The 17324-nt window shown below is 48.7% G+C and overlaps 1 protein-coding gene across 4 annotated transcripts in view; it reads left to right on the forward strand.

Annotated features, from left to right (window-relative positions):
• Positions 1–15354, forward strand: part of FANCC (Fanconi anemia complementation group C) — a 258726-nt gene extending 243372 nt beyond the window's left edge. For 3 of the 4 annotated variants that reach the window (XM_021064599.1, XM_021064600.1, XM_005656794.3), the window contains 5 exons: positions 970–1045; positions 3490–3571; positions 8547–8727; positions 12014–12220; positions 14697–15354. In XM_021064599.1, the coding sequence (XP_020920258.1) occupies positions 970–1045; positions 3490–3571; positions 8547–8727; positions 12014–12220; positions 14697–14840 (690 nt within the window). In that variant the 3' untranslated portion in view covers positions 14841–15354. The remainder of the gene's footprint in view (positions 1–969; positions 1046–3489; positions 3572–8546; positions 8728–12013; positions 12221–14696) is intronic. The other variant, XM_021064601.1, reaches the window with a different exon arrangement.

The following is a 17324-nucleotide window of genomic DNA, read 5'->3' on the forward strand; positions in this document are numbered from 1 at the left end:
GCCGCCAGCCTACACCACAGCTCACAACAATACTGGATCCTTAACCCACTGAGCGAGGCCGGGGATCGAACCTGCAACTTCATGGTTCCTAGTCGGATTCCTTTCCGCTGCGCCACGATGGGAACTCCAGAAATGTTCTGTGTCTTGATTGGAGTGATGGTCACATTGGATTTACACACTTATCAAAAGTCATCAAATTGTACACAGAAAGCCCTTGTACTTCACTGTGTATAGATTTTTTTTTTTTTCCCTCAACTTTTTACAAAAGTACTTCAAAGCTTCTGTGCCTTCTAAGGCCATAGCACTTTGGCCCTCAAAGTTGTTTGGTGCTTTATTGATTGTTAAAAACCATCTCACAGTTGCCTTGGAAACTCTCACTTAAAGATTTGTGTGGATAATTGGGATTGTCACGTGAGTTGAAGAACTGATATAAAGGCATGAGGAGCATAACTTTATTTTTCTTATGTCCCAAAACGTGACTTTAAAAAGGTTTATTTTTCTTGGCGTTCCCATCCTGGCTCAGCAGAAACGAATCTGACTAGTATCCATGAAGACCCAGGTTTGATCCCTGGCCTCACTCAGTGGGCTAAAGATCCGGCATGGTGGTGAGCTGTGGTGTGGGTCGAAGAGGCAGCTCGGATCCTGTGTGGCTGTGGCTGTGGTGTAGGCCAGCAGCTGCAGCTCTGATTTCACCCCTCGCCTGGGAACCTACATATGCTGCAGTTGTGGCCCTAAAAAGACAAAAAAAAAAAAAAAAAAAAAAAAAAAAAAAGGTTTATTTTTCTGGAATAGATGTACAAGCTTACTGGAAGCATCTTTTTTTTTTTTTTTTTTTAATAAACATTAAAGAAAACATTCTGACCACATAAAGTACTAGTAGACCTTTTGGAGGCAGAGGATGCAAAATTTTGTGTTTTTTTAACACCATTCCAATCCTAATGTGGTTTTGAATTTTGGATTCTCTTGTAGCTGAGGTTTGCATTCAAGACCTACTTTCCATATGCATCACCATCTCTTGTCGTGACGCTACTCCAACACCCAAAAGGTAGGTGAAGGTTGCTTCTGCTCGTGTTGAAATAACTTCTGGGAAAACACACTGTTAAATCCTAACCCTCCCCTCCCCGCTCCTTATCTATAAAACCAGGGAGATGGAATTGGTCACATCTGACATCCCTGGAAGCTCTCGGGGTCTCACGTTCTGTGGATTTCGATAGGAGAATTTGCTTGACTTTCCAGTTATGATCATTTACCAAAAGAAAGAAAAAATTTGGCCTCTCGCTGGGTTTTGATAGTGTGTTGGGGATAACACAAGGGCTCTGCTGGTGCCAGTCAGATCTACCTGGATGCCAGGAACAGGCTAAGACTTGGCTGGTTTGGACCGAAATAGCACATTTATGTGTATTTCATTCTTTGTACTCTGTGCCCCGGTTGCAAAAGAAAAGTTAAAACGATGAATGAAGCCAAGGACATTTAGGGAAGATTTCTCCCAACCACGCCAAGGGAAGGCCTTTGAAAGAAGACGGTAAGGGAAGTAGACTGCAGCCTTCTCTGATTTCGCTTGCCAGCCTTCCAGAGGCCGTGTCCAGGCGGGGAAGCGATGAGTCTGTCCTAATTCAGCTGGTGTTGATCTGGTAACAGGCTCATGAGCTCGTGTTTAGGAGCCATCTCAGCAGTGGAGAACTCAGGTAGCTTTCCCCTCTAAAGCCTGAAGTCTGAACGGGCAGGAGCTGTGACATAAGCATGGCCTCTGGGCTGTTGGAGAAGGTGCTTTAGCTGACCGAGCAGAGGAAGGGGTAAAAGAACCCACAATGATGCCATTTTTTGCCTGCTTTTCCCTGAGACTTGAGTAAGGAAAGTAGATGATACAAAGATCCAGAGCCTTTTACAAAATCAAGATTTCTCTTCTTTTTTTTTTTTGCTTTTTTTTAGGGCCACATCCATGGCATATGGAGGTCCCCAGGCTAGGGTTCGAATCAGAGCTGTAGCTGCCAGCCTACGCCACAGCCACGCCAGATCCGAGCTGCGTCTGTGACCTACACCACAGCTCACAGCAATGCTGGTTCCTTAACCCTCTGAGCGAGGCCAGGGATCGAACCCGCAACCTCATGGTTCCTGGTCGGATTCGTTTCCACTACGCCACGATGGGAACTCCTCCTCTTCCTTTTTCTAAAAGATGAAGGTTCTCACCCAGAGTGACCCACTCGTCGCTGTCCTCTCAGATGCCGGACTAGGTGGAGGTGGTGACGGGCCTGTGGGATCCACGATGGGAAAAACTTTAGTGACACGACAGAAGAGTCAGCCTGCACTTTCCAGGGGCACACCCCCACAGCCTAAGTCAGCCAGCAAAGCCTAAGATCAGTCTGTGTGAGCAGCTGCATGAGCTCTAGAAAAAGTATTGGGTGTTATTTTAAAATTTGGAAATGTATAAACAAAATACCTATGCTAGTTCCCAGAACAGTTTTCTGCCTGTTACTTTTGGAGGAAAAAAAAAAAAAATAAGGGTATACTCACAAACTGAAGTGTTGTTTAAACAGTAGAATCTTCTATTCAGCAGAAATTGATTTTGTGCCCACAAAAAGTCCTGTGAAGCACAAGAGATGGCTCACTGAGGAGCCCTGACGGTCCAGGAGCCGCTAGTAAAGCAGACATAACATAAGCATCTAAGCAACTTAGAAAAAGAAGAGAAGGAAACTGCCTCCAAAAGCTGCAGATCAAGAGTTACAGGAGTTCAGAAGACAGAGAGAGATAATATATGATTTTTTAATCTGTACCAGTTGTGGGGCAATAGTGGTTACTCTATCACTTATGTTATCTTTCTCATGTGTTGAATTACAGAATCTATCACTACATAGAAGTGTGGTAACCTTTTTCACATGTTGTTTAGAACTACAGTTACAGACATGCTCAGAAGTATTTAAAACCATGGGAAAATTGTGGAACTCGAAAAACTAACTCAAGAGAAGACATTCATCTGTATGACACCCCTGTTTTGGTTTTCTTTCCTGGCCTTTTTTTTTAACTATAAACCTAAAGTCATATCTAAATTCACCACCCGCATAGGAGAGCAGTTGGGCAGCCCCTTCCTAATTCCTTATGGACTGTTTCTTACAGTCTCCACGTATTGGGGACTCATCAATTATTAGTGATAGGGCAGGGGGCAGGTGAGTAGAAAAGAAAAACCCTGGGGCATTTGCAACACAGCATTTCCAAACCCCACGGTGGGCTGCCTGTGCAGCCTTCATCCACTCCCGTGGGCCCAAGGTAAAGCCCTGGAAGTCGAGGTCTGTCACACTGACAGGTGTTCCTCCCCAGACGTGAGAAAAGGCCAGCAGCAGGGAACGGCATGAGCGTGGTGGTCGGGATTCCAAGGACTGGGAAAATTAAGGCCTTTCCCCCCAGCAAAAGGCCTCTTCTGGTCTCAACAGCAGATGGTGCCTAGTAGGTCTGGCTTTTCTTCAGCTCCCCTCTAATCGCCCTCTCCACCCACAGACATCCCACGGGGACTGTGGTCCCAGCCACTGAGACGTATTTCTGAAATGCTCCAAGAAATAGTGGAAGGCCAGACTCACGGGTAAGCAGACACGGATGACTCCTAGGTCTGTTTCGCATGTGGTTTCTCTGGATCCTTATCATCCCTTTGAGCAGGCCTGACGGCGGGGGTGGGGGGACGACACTACAAGTGTATCTCGGAGATACCGCAGGTTTGGTTCCAGGCCACAGCAATACAGTGAGTCACGTGACTCTTTTGGTTTCCCAGTGCATGTGAGAGTGATGTTTACACTATCCTGTAGTCTATTTAGTGTGCAGTAGCATTATGTTTCAAAAGATGTACATACCTTAATTTAAAACTATTTGATACAGGAGTTCCCATTGTGGCTCAGCAGAAAGGACTCTGACTAGTATCCATGAGGATGCAGGTCCGATCCCTGTCCTCCCTCAGTGGGTTAAGGATCTGGTGATACCATGAGTTGCAGTGTAGGTCTCAGACGAGGCTCGGATCCAGTGTTGCAGCTCCAATTGAACCCCTAGCCTGGGAACTTCCATATGCTGCAGGTGCAGCCCACGGCTCTAAAAAAAAAAAGGCAAAAAAAAAAAAAAAAAAAAACCCTGCTTGATGCTAAAATATGCTAACCATCATGTAGACTGCAGTGAGTTATAGTCTTTTTGCTGGTGGAAGTTCTGCCTCAATTGTGATGGCTGCTGACTGATCAGAGTGGTGGTGCCGGAGGTGGGGGTGGCTGTGTAATTTCTTAAAACTAGATAACATGAAGTTTGCCACATCCCTTGACTCTTCCTTTCTCAAATGATGTCTCTGTAGCATGCACCGCTGTTTGGTAGCATTTCACCCACAGCAGAACTACTTTCAAAACTGGAATGATTCCTTTCAAACCCTGCCACCGCTTTATCAATTAAGTTTATGTACTTTTCTAAATCCTGTTTTGGCATTTCACCAATCTCACAGCAAGTTCACCAGGGTAGATTCCATCTCAAGAAACTTTTTTTTTTTATTTTTTCCATTACTACTTTTTTTTTTTTTTTTTTTTTTTTTGTTCTTTTGCCGTTTCTAGGGCCTCTTCCCATGGCATATGGAGGTTCCCAGGCTAGGGATTGAATTGGAGCTGTAGCCACCGGCCGATGCCAGAACCACAGCAATGCAGGATCCGAGCCGCGTCTGCAACCTACACCCCAGCTCACAGCAACTCGGATCCTTAACCCACTGAGCAAGGCCAGGGATCGAACCCACAACCTCATGGTTCCTAGTTGGATTTGTTAACCACTGCGCCACAACGGGAACTCCCCATTACTACTCTTTGCTCATCCATAAGAAGCAACTCCTCTTTCTTTAAAGATTTATTGCAGGAATTCAGTCACATCTTCAGGCTCTGATTCTAGTTCTCTTGCTGTTTCCACCACATCTGCTGATGGACTTTCTTCACTAAAGTCTTGAATTCTTCAAAGTCATCCATGAGGATTGGAATCCGCTTCTTCCAGACTCCTGTTAATGTTGCTATTTTGACTTCTTATGAATCACAAATGTGCCTAATGACATCTAGAATGGTGAATCCTTTCCAGAAGATTTTCAATTTCCTTTGCCTGGAGCCCTCAGAGGAGTTACTGTCTATGGCAGCTATGGTCTCTGGGAATGTATTTCTTAAATAGAAAGAGTTGAGAGTGGAAATGACTCTTTGGTTCGTGGACTGCAGAATGGACGTTGTGTTAGGAGGCATGAAAACAGCATTGCTTTGATTGTCCGTCTCCATCAGAGCTCTCCAGGTGCACTGTCAAAGGGCAGTAATATTTTGAAAGGAATCTTTTTTTTTTTCTGAACAGTAGATCTCAACAGGGGGCTTAACATATTCAGTAAAATTTGTAGCTTCAAGCTTTTCTTCTGCAGCTTGCTCGCCTCTCTCAGCTTTCATAGAATTTCAGAGAGTTAGGGCTTTGCTCTGGTTTCGGCTTTGGCTTAAGGGAGTGTTGGGGCTGGTCTGATCTTCCGTCCAGACCACTAAAACTTTCTCCCTATCAGCAATAAGGCTGTTTTGCTTTCTTATCATTCATGTGTTCACTGGGGCAGCACTTTTAATTTCCTGTAAGAACTTTTCCTTTGCATTCACAACTTGGCTGACTCTTTGGTGCAAGCCTATCTCAACGTGAGGCTCGCCTTCCTTCCTAAGCTTAATCATTTCTAGCTTTTGTGACTCTTCCGTTCACTTGAACATGTAGAGGCCAATTAAAGTGTTGTTAATTGGCCTCATTTCAGTATCATTGCATCTCAGGGAATGAGCAAGGCCCAAGGGGCCAGAGAGAGAATGGCCAGTTGGTGGAGCCGTCAGAACACACACATTTATCGACTCAGTTCTTCATCTTGTGTGGGCACAGTTCCTGGCGCCCCAAACCAGTGACAATGATATCATCAAAGATCACTGATCACAGATCACCATGGCAAATATAATTATAACTGAAAAGTTTCAAAAATTGTGAGAGTCCCCACAATGTGGCAGAGAGATAAGCAGTGAGCAAATGCTGTTGAAAAAATGACACCAATAGACGTGCCTGTCACAGCATTGCCACAAACCTTCAATTTGTGAAAAAACCCACATCTGTGAAGTACAGTGTCTGTGCTGGTCTGTGACCTCCTACACAGGTATGCGCATTGCTGAGTAGGAAGTGGGGGAAGCACTTGGAGCAGCTCAGGGCAAATAGGCTGTCGTTACACATAATACCTTGTACAGAGACTGTCCTGAGTCATTGCTCGTATCAGATTTTGACCTGCACGAGCACAACCATAAAGAGAATAGACCTTAGGAAAAAAGTAATGCGCCCGTGCTGCGCCCCCCGACCTGCAGAGCAAGAAGGGCGCCTCCCTAGGGAAGGACATTCTCAACTCCTCCTGCACCCTGGGGTGAAATGTTTTTTTCTTCCTCTTTGTAATAAATCTATATCTAAAACTGGACAACCCAGGAGTTCCCGCTGTGGTGCATCGGAAGCAAATCTGACTAGGATCCATGAGGTTGCAGGTTCGATCCCTAGCCTTGCTGAGTGGGCCCGGGATCCAGCATTGCTGTGAGCTGTGGTGTATGTAGGTCACAGACATGGCTCAGGTCCTGCATTGCTGTGGCTGTGGTATAGGCTAGAAGCTGTAGCTCCAATTTGATCCCAGCTTGGGACCTTCCATGTGCCATGGGTGCGGCCCTAAAAAGTTAAAAAAAAAAAAAAGAAAAGAAAAGAAAATCCATTCTAACGTAAATTCTACCAATATGATATCAGGTACCTCTTACATGTGTTCTTTCCCTAGAAGCATTCGCGTTGAGGCTTTGCTGAATTCTTTGTAACATCATACCCTTCCGCTTCCTCTCAGCTTCCTTGCTTTTAGAGTAGAAGTATTTTATTCATTGTCTCTCCTAGCCTCCTCAGACTGTCTTCACGTGTTCCTTTGGCAGCTGCTCCCTCTTGATCTTCTCTGCCCTCTCAGCATCGAGCCAGTGCTCTTCTGTTCATCGTCACTGCTGCAGGCTTAGGCGCCAGTTATTCACTCCTCCCCACCGCCACCACCAAGACTCTTAGCAGTGCAGGAGACAGAAGTCTGGCAGCCAAGCGGGGATCAGAGGATTGGCCACAGTAACGACCTGCCATAGCCTGGCAGCCCCATACACACTCCTGGCCGTCTCTGTTGAAGAGCAGAACCTAGAGCCGAAACCTCATGGGGCTCCTGGTGAACCCAGATCCGCCTCAGCTCGTTGGCGGGGCCACCTGCAGGGAGGGGTCTATGAGCAGCTGAAGGCACCTCCCAGCCAGCCCCATGGAGGTGCCTTGCACACTCAGCTGCTGGAAGAAGAGAGGGAGAGCGACCAGGCCTTGAGCCCTGATCCAGGCACACTGCCCACCTGGGAGCAGGGAGCGCGGGGGAGCCCCGCGGCTCAGCTTCCTCATCCGTGAGGTCTGCAGGGCAGAGACCCCGTGGAGCCTGTCCCTGGCTTTCGAGACATAACCCAGCGCACTGCCCATGTGCCCTGGTCCATCAGCTCGCCCTCTCGTGGGGACAGGTGTAACCTGCTCCCCTTCTTCCCTTTCGGTCCGCTGCTTTGCAAGCCGGATTTCAGACCATTCATCACTTGTTCTCAGGAGGACTTGGACAGCAGGAAGCAGTGACTCAGGGAGGTGGGAACAGTGCTCGGAGCTTGGGGATCCCAGGGACCAAGCAGGGGAATAGGCGCCCCAATCCAACAAAGACGGAGCCTGCAGCAAGGCTCAGAGCTCCCCTCTTCCAGGAGCTTCGGGCCAGTCCTGCTCCATTTTTCCCAGGGGAGATGTCAAACTGCTGGCACTGTCACTGTGCAAAATTAATGGTCCTTCCCTCAGCAGATTCTCCTCTTGAACTGCAGCTCCCAACTCCCCGTGTGACAAAGGATAGCCTCACAAAAGCTTTAACCTCTCAGCATTGAGAGATACATGATGACAGGAAAGAATACAATATACAGCTCATTAAAAATTCGTAATTGCCAAAATACTAACCAGAACCTTGTGTTTTGCAAGAAAAGCAATAGCACACGTTTCTGCCTGCGTCCCTCCTCTGGTCTCCGTCTGCACCCCAGGGAGTCCCTGCTTTCCTGGCTCGGGGCTGCCCTGGTGGCGGCCTTGCAGCTGTGAGGCCCCGCTCTCAACAGCAGCCCAGCTGCGCAGGCCACGCAGAAGGCAGAGCGGCGCCTGAGGGCTCTCATCTTGCATCACGCTCACTGGCCCTGGGCCAGCATCTTCCTTTCTCAAAGGCCAGTGCTCACTCAGGGTCCCTGGATGTAACGATTTCAGTGTCTGAGGTCCTCAGGGCACTGGAGGCTTTGAGAGGCAGGCCTTTGGAAGGCCCGGGACTGGTTCAGGGTGGCATTGTGAGCTCTCTTCCTGCGTCTAACTTGTATCCCTTGCAAGTTGTACTCCAGTGGATAAGAACAATGGGAGCCAGCCATTCGCAAACATTACAGTTGCTTTAAGAAACTAAAGGAGAAAGAAATCACGTTGCCCGGCTGCCATGTGTTTTGGTTCTGTTCCAGGTCCTACGGAGGCCCCTTTGAGAGCTGGTTTTTGTTCGTTCACTTTGGAGAATGGGCTGACATCGCGGCTGAGCAGTTGCTGATGGTGGAGGCTGAGGCCGAAGCCCCTGAGGCCCTGCTGTGGCTCCTGGCATTCAGCGGCAGCCCAGGCGCCGGGCGTCGGCAGAGATCACAGACCATGGTGGGTGGCAGGGTCCACGGCGAGTGGCCTCCGGGGCTGGTCTCTTGGGAGCAGAAAGGAGCCTGCAGGAAGGGGCTGGGCAGTAGCTTGGCTTCCCCTGACCCGAGACCCTCCCCACCAGCCCCTCGGGGTTTGCGCGTGGAGCCATGCGTGGGCTGGGACGAGAGTGGGAACTGGGCCTGTGATGAACTGGAGGCCACTCTGCTCTTGTCCCCTGGGTCATTTCCCCTCATGTTGCCTGCAGCCACCCTGTTCTGATTTATAGGCGCGCCTGGTCTGGGGCCGCACCCTCCACGGATCATCTCGGGGTCTGACTGCTTTTCTGAGGAGCGGCCTGGCGGGCTCTGCTTCTGTCTTGACTGAACTCCTGTCTTGGATCAGTCAATAGATCCTCACATTACGGGCTTTGTTGAGAACTCTTACTGAAGTAATCACCTGATATTAACCACTTAGCTTCTGCAAAAGGACATGGTCATTTTCTAAATAACAGAGCAGCAAAGTACAAGAGTGGCTAACTGTCCGTGGAAAGACAGTTGTTATTTTGTGTGGAATAGAATAATTACAGGAGCAGCACTCTGATTAAAGGCATCGGCGCCTTCCTTGCAAACATTTATTTGCTGGTTTTTAAAAGTTCAACTGCCAGAGCTTTTTGTTGATTTTAATAATTAAAGGGAGCAGGTTTCTTTATGTAGAGAGCAGTGCTCCTATTTGCCTGGTGTGTTCTGCAGTTTGAAAACAAAGACCAGTTCAGATGTGTCTGTATATTTTACTTGTTTAAAGGTATGTTACATGGCAGAGGGAAGAAAAGAGTTTGGCATTTTAAAAAGCTAAAATTTGGTGATGATTTTGGATCAAAAATAGAATTTTTTTCAGAAATGAACATTATTTGATTGCCTGCTGATTAAAAAGAAAGCCAGATTTTTTTCCCTTTTAAAATATCACATGAAACTGATGAAAGAGAATCCTGGTTGGTTTTCATCATCTTTTAATAATAGTTAAGATGTACGAAGCACTAACGATTTCTGAAGCTATTATGTACACTTTATTTTGATTCTGTATAAGCTAAATTGGTAGGTTATGTGTTCTATTCCATATAGATCATAGAAACTGACAGAGATTACTTTTGAAGTATAGAGACTTATTTCCTCTATACTTCAAAGTTGTCCAATGAGACTTATTTTCTTCTTTTTTTTTTTTTGTCTTTTTGCCATTTTCTTGGGCCGCTCCTGCAGCACATGGAGGCTCCCAGGCTAGGGGTCCAATCGGAGCTGTAGCTGCCGGCCTACACCACAGCCACAGCCACCGCCACAGCAACTCGGGATCCAAGCTGTGTCTGCGACCTACACCACAGCTCACGGCAATGCTGGATCCTTAACCCACTGAGCAAGGCCAGGGATCGAACCCGCAACCTCATGGTTCCTAGTTGGATTTGTTAACCACTGCGCCACGACGGAACTCCCCTCTTTTGCTAACTTTAATAGAATCATAACAAAAACCATGACTGTCTATGTTTGCATACTCTTAAGAATTAGGTAAGCATTCATACTCCTTAACGCTGTCATTCTAGTTGTAGAAATTACTCTAAGGGAGTAATTAGCCATGCAAGGCTTTATGTACAAGAAGATCATTGCAACATTTTTTGTTAGTGCAGTAATTGGAAATGGCCTAACTTTCAATAGGAAGGATACTGGCTAAATAAATTGTGCTGGATTATAATCATAGACTCGCCTTCTACCGAGAAAAATCATGTTATCGTGGCGTATGTGCTATAGATTATGGTAAGGTGCTTGTTGTGGACGATGAGGAGAAAACTCCAGAACACAATACCTTGTGTCTAGTGAGTGCTGTGTCCACAGTGCATCTCAAAGAGATGACAAGGATGGAAACCTCATTTTAACAAGCCTGTCTGGATGGTGGAATTAGAGTCTTTAGAATTCTTTTTCTGTTTACTTTTTTGTTCAAATATTTTACAGTGAACATATATCAATTTTTGTAACGCAGGATTGAAAATTAATGCTTTGAAAAGAAAGCTTGTATGTTGTTTCTGAAACATTCTAGAAAGCATTCAAGTTCTTGGCACACGAGGGAGGCATTTGCAGGGCAAGATGGGCTGGAGTGAGAGAGAAAGAAGAGCACATCTCGGGGGATATTGGACGAGGGGAGAAAATCAGATGTCAGGAAGAAAACAGATATGGAGGCATCCTGAGCCCTTTGGAGACCCACGGAGATGGCAGGCTGGTCCTGGGCTCCCTCAGACGCCATCAGATGGGGCAGCGGGGCCCAGCCAGAGCAGAGAGGTGGAGGCGGTGGCCCCCTCTTGTTGAACCGCTGCCCTCCTCCATGGAAGAGCCTCGTGGAGCAGCTTCTCACGGTCTCCTATTGTGGTCAGAATCGCTCACACAGCACTCCTCATGTCCTGGCGTTTATGACAGACTTCAGTGAATGAAGCCTTAACTTCCAGGAAAAAAAAAAAAAACACACACAACTCACACAAGATCCATAAAAATTGGTCATGGGAACGTTCCGAGGCGGCCTCAGGATTCTTTTGAAAACGATGGAACTGAGCTGTTCCTGGGTTCATGTAGCCTTTGGATCGGTGGCTTTCAGGGTCTGCTTTGTTTTCCAAGTCACAACTCGATGTACCAGTCTTACAGCAAACAGAAGTCTCAGCGTGAACTAAGTACTTTTTATGCAAAACAACCCACAGACCTGTAACAATCACTATTATTATGTGGATTTCGCAGACTTGTGACCTCTGCTTGAGCTTTAGACATGTATGAACAGATTGTTCCAGCATCTAAAACAGAATGTGTGTGTGTGCACGCACACACTCGCACTTCCTCCCCACCAGAGATGGCAAGAGGCAGAGCTCTTATCAGCACGATGGCTCAGTGGAGGGCCGAGCACACGGGGCTCTCACTGATCTGTGGCTGTGATAGTGAGCGAGTCTTCAAGGGGCCTTTTGTTCTTTTTCCCACAATATAAAACCCTGACTGCCTTCTGCTGAGGTCTTTTCTCCATTTCCGTCCATCCAAAAAAAAAAAAGTCACTTCCTGGCATGGTGCCCTGGCTGCTTAGTGAGCAAGACGAAAGTCGAGAAACTTCCATTGCACCCACTGGGGTTTGTGTGGCCAGTGTGTAAACCCAGACACCTGCCACCCCTTCCACCCTCTCTCGGGCGCCAGTTGTCCTCTTTCCTTGGGGTTGCTGCTCGTTACCGAATAGTCTAGAACCACATGGGTCCTGACTCTTCTTTAATCTCTCCCTTTTGAAATTGTACTTCCAGGCAGAGGTGAAGGCCGTGCTCGGCCGCCTCACGAAGCTGCTCAGGAGCCCGACCCTGTCGGCCAGGGACCTGCAGGCAGCAGCTGGAGGGGGCCGGGGTGGGGATCCCAGCCCGCCCGCTTGTGGGCAGCTCACCAGGCGCCTTCTCCTGAACTTCCTGCTCTGGGCCCCTGGAGGCCGTGCGATTGCCCGAGAAGTTATCACCCTCGTAAGTCTCCCCCTTTCCAGCCTCCTGCTTCTCATCCACACCCCAGCGAAAAGGTGGGTTAGGACCCGAGGGCCCCGCCTTTGAGGAGTGTGTGTAAGCAGCCTGCTGTCCCCTCGTGGCTAGAGGCGGCGAGGGGACAGCTGGGCCAGACCCACACCTGCCCTGTGCCACATTTGCAGGGCCTAGAAGGGAAAGGAGGCCCAGACAAGGCCGGGGACTTCTCCCGGGCCACATGGCACATGGCCTGGACCGCGGTGAGAGCTAGGTCTCCTCTGTCCCAGGCTGTCTGCGTTTAGTCTCTTCCTCCTCGTGAAGAGACTGTTCTCGCTGCAGTGGCTCAAAGAATTTCCTTTGTTAATTTAAAAGATGGTTTGCAAATTACAAAGAATCCTTCCTGGAGCTCAGCAGACATGAGGGGTAAATAACGGTCCAAGTGGGAGTTCCCGTCATGGCTCAGTGGGTTAAGAACCCGACACAGCTTCCAAGAGGCTGCGGGTTTGGTCCCTGGCCTCGCTCAGTGAGTTAAAGCTCCGGTGTTGCCGAGAGCCGTGGTATAGGTCGCAGATGCAGCTCGGATCTGGCGTGGCTGTGGCTGTGGTGTGTAGGCCGGCAGCTGCAGCTCTGGGTACCATCCGTGCAGATGTTCATGCACCAGCCTTCCTAACTTGGAGGCTTCCTACGGTGGCTGCATGACAGGTAGAAGGCAGCCTGGCACACACAGCTTCCAGCAGGACCCAGGGAAGGAGCACCCCCAGTGCCAAGCTCCTCTGGGGTTCCTCAGTGCCCCGCTCTGTGCTCAAAGATGTGAGGTCCCAGCAGGCAGGCCACCTCCACAGTTGTCAGTGATGGTGACACCACCCTGTGTCCAGTTCTGAGGCACCCCTGGGCACTGCAGTGGAGGCAGCCTTCCCCACTCAGGTTCAAGGGAGCAGATTCATGCTTTTAGGGTGTCCCGAGGAAGCTCACATGCTCTCATCCACAGAGGTCATCTCCAGCATCTGTGATTTCTGAGTAAAAACCACGAGAGCAGGATACCAACACCAGGAGCCACGGTGAACCCGCCTGGGCTGGCAGCCTGCCCCTAGCAGAGCCCCTCTCGGCCTGGGTGGCCACCAGCAGATTGCTGAGGAGCACAAACACTGTCCAGGTGCCCAGGGTGTCCTGTGCTGTCCCCACGTAGTCCCCATGCTGCGGACGGAGTCTGCCTTGACTCATGCGACTGAAGGGTGTCCTGGGCCACGGGAGAATCTCGGGTGGGCCCAGGCAGCTGGTCACCGAAGGGCCCAGTGTGGACCTGGAGGAGGAGCTGACCTCGGGCTGCTCGGGTCACTTAAACATTGGACTCACACACAGAAAACAAGTATGTGATGCCCACTTGAGCTGCACACAGACTAACATGGGGAGGAGACAAACGATTAGCATGGCCCTGGGCAAGGATGGCACGCACTTTCCCGAAATGTTCCCTGTTTACCAGAAAAAAAAATATGTCTGTGGATTACTCTCAAAAACAAAGGTTCTTCATATGCTTGTGTCTAAAAAAATCACAGTAAATTCTTCACACAGGTAAACTGTGAGATTCTCACCCTTCCCTTTTTGCTGAGCTGAATGCTTAGGAAAATGGCACTCGTGGGCACCAACAGCTAAGGCGGACCTGACAGTTCCTGTGTTTCCTGCTTCCCTGAAGAATCGAGTGTTAAAACTTTAGGTGCCTATTAACAAGCGGGCTGGGTGGCGAGCCCAAGAATGCCATTTAGGAAGCTGTTTGTGTGAGAACAGGTGGCCTTCTCCTTTCAGCGTCTTCCAGTTCTCTTATTAGCGGGAGCCTTTTGCAGGAAAGTCAAGCCACAGCACGTTCACTTGCCTCTGCTCCCCGCAGCAAACAGTCCCAAAGCATGTGAACCCGCATTCCAAGAAACACAGCATTTGTCTGTAGATGTTGTGAGTCTGAGGCCATCCTGTCAGGAGAGGCCGATCATTAGGAAATGACTCTGCTCGCTGGATGGCCAGCCTCTGAGAACAGACTCGCTCTGCTAATCACCTTGAAAAGAAAACAAGAGCCCTTTGGAGCAAAGAGGAATGCAGCCGCTGTTCAGGGACAGGATGATTAGAGTTGCTCCACTGGACGAAGAGACGAATCTGTCTGGAAAGAGGTTTTTTTTTTTTTTTTTCCTTTTTTTTTTCTTTCTTTTTTTGGCCTTTTCCAGGGCTGCTTCCAAAGGCATATGGAGGTTCCCAGGCTAGGGGTCTAATCGGAGCCGTAGCCACCAGCCTACACCACAGCCACAGCAACTGGGGATCCGAGCCGCATCTGCAACCTACACCACAGCTCATGGCAACACCGGATCCTTAACCCACTGAGCAAGGCTGGGGATTGAACCCGCAACCTCATGGTTCCTAGTCAGATTCATTAACCACTGCGCCACGACAGGAACTCCCTGGAAAGAGTTTTAACGTGCCTTCTCTTCTGTCGTTGCAGATAGCGCAGACGGATGCGATAACGCACGAGGTTATTGGCTTTTTGGACCAGACTCTGTACAGATGGGATCATCTTTGCGTGGAAGCCCCAAGGCCGAGAGAACTGGCCAGAGAGCTCCTTACAGAGCTGCGCGGGCAAGCCTAGCCCAGGCCGGTTCACGAGGAAGCTGCCTGCAGGGCCTGCCTGAGGGCCAAGTGGTGGATGAAATGATGGGGCTGCTGCTTATGGCCGCAAGTTTGTAGACCGCGTACCCTCTTTGAGTTGTAAGAGTAACCCCTCAACATCTTGGCAAGATTTGTACATATTTTACAAATGAGCAGACAGGTGCTTTAGCCTGAACTCAGTCTGATTTACTCCCTCGTGACTAGATTATGGTTTCAGGGCTCCCTGTGCGCGCTCGGCCCAGAGGTTAGTTAGTGAATCACTGAAGGTGCGCCTTGGATGGGAGCACAGGTCTTTCTTTCCTTGCTTTTTCCCACATCAAACCAAGATGCACAAGTGTTATTTGGATGTTTCAAAGTCTTTGGACCAAGAAATTGTTCATGAAGCACTGATCAATTTAGAAAGTAACTTAGCCCTTTTCCACAGAACTTTTTTTTTTTTTTTCTTTTTTTGTTGTTGTCTTTTTAGCTATTTCTTGGGCCGCTCCCGCGGCATATGGAGGTTCCCAGGCTAGGGGTTGAATCGGAGCTGTAGCCACCGGCCTACGCCAGAGCCACAGCAACGCGGGATCCGAGCCGCGTCTGCAACCTACACCACAGCTCACGGCAATGCCGGATCATTAACCCACTGAGCAAGGCCAGGGACCGAACCCGCAACCTCATGGTTCCTAGTCGGATTAGTTAACCACTGCGCCACGACGGGAACTCCCAGAACTCTTTTTTTAAGAAGTCAGGTCATTGTCGGGAGTTCCCTTCGTGGCTCAACAGAAACGAATCAGACTAGCATCCATGAGGACTCAGGTTCGATCCCTGGCCTCGCTCAGTAGGTTAAGGATCCGGCATTGCCGTGAGCTGTGGTGTAGGTCGCAGATGCGGCTCAGATCCCACATTGCTGTGGCTGTGGCGTAGGCCAGCAGCTGCAGCTCCAATTCGATCCCTGGCCTGGGAACCTCCATGTGCCTCAGGAGTGTCCCTCAAAAGACCAAAAAAAAAGGTAATTGTTACCAGTATTTTTTTTTATTCACAGGGCTTTGAGATAAGGCCTCACTTTCTTGCTTCCCTCAGACATTCTTCATCTGGGAGGGTCAGGGTCCCTCTGGCTTCCTTCGGTTGTCCCCCTGAGCAGACTGAGGGGGAGCAGAGCCCACTCAAGCGCAGTGGCAGGTAGTGGTGACAGGATCACCTGTTAATGGCGAGCACGTGCGCCGGCTCTGGTGTGGAGAAGAAAACGCTGCTTGATAATGAAATAACCCAGTTCGGGGGCTTGCTTTATATTGCCTAAGCACTGGCTATGTCCAGAAGAGCTCATATTGCATCAAAAATGGTTAATGGGGAGGGTGGAGGATAGGTTCTAGAGATGCTGGAAGAGCTTTATGTATCAGCTGTCTTGTTAACTGGAATGGGAATTGGAAATTTCTAATAAGGAACTGGTGACCCTAATGTTAATACTTATTTTACAGCGGTTAAAGGTATTTTTTTCCTTTCAGGTTTACTCTTGTGCTCTTCTGTGTGTTATCTGTCAAATCAGACACGGCTTTCATGTCCCTTTGGGTCTTACATATTAGTAATCTCTGACTCTCCACCAGTCTTGGCTCCTGTCTGAGGTCTGAGTAAAGTTTTATTGTATTAGAGGTTGAGCTTTGAGGAGAATTACTTGTTTTTGTATGTGGATCCACCTGAAGACCCAGAAACTGCCAAGAACTTTCTAGCTGAGCCCTCTTTTTGAGAAATGTTAAACTTTGAAAGATGCACTATTAAAATACGTTTATCACAGCTGCCATCATACGCTTCCCTTAGAGTTGAGGCACCTCTCCTCTGCTGACCTTTGCCCTGGAAGCTGTGACCAACCTCAGTGGCCATGAAGAAGGGGGCTCAGGTGGGTGGCAGTGAGTACCCCTAAACCGAGCAGTCCCTGGAAACCAGGTCTCCTTGCAGGGCCGTGCTCCCACCTGGACACCCACCCACACCGTGTTCCACAGCACACAGTGCAACCGAGACGCTCATCCAGCTTCGACTGTTCAATCTGCATTTCTGGAAAATTCCTCCTTGTCCAGACCTTACCTCAGCCCGTTTGTGGTTCTTCCCCATTTCTTCCAAAGCCTCGAAGTTCTCCCAAGCCTTGGACTTGGAGCAAAGAGGACAGAGCCCAAAACTATAGGGAGAAAAGGCATTAATGGCCACCCGTTAATGCAAAGGTTATGTTATTCCTTGGGATTTCATGATGTTTGTGGATGTTGTTAGCTTTTTAAAATTTGTAATTTATCTTTTGTCTAGATAAGACGTCACCTGGCACCTAACTTTGTATTCATTAAATAATATCATCTCTCTTCAAAAAAGTGTGCCTCTACTGCCCAGTTTGTGAAGCTTCAGGTCTCAGAGATTTGCTCCTACAAAAGACCGATTCCAGTTTATCCCCGGGCCGGGAACTTGCCACCAGGTACGGAAAACCTGCTGAGGAGGGCGACGG

This window comes from Sus scrofa, chromosome 10 (genome assembly GCF_000003025.6).
Source record: "Sus scrofa isolate TJ Tabasco breed Duroc chromosome 10, Sscrofa11.1, whole genome shotgun sequence".
NCBI classification, from domain to species: Eukaryota; Metazoa; Chordata; class Mammalia; order Artiodactyla; family Suidae; genus Sus; species Sus scrofa.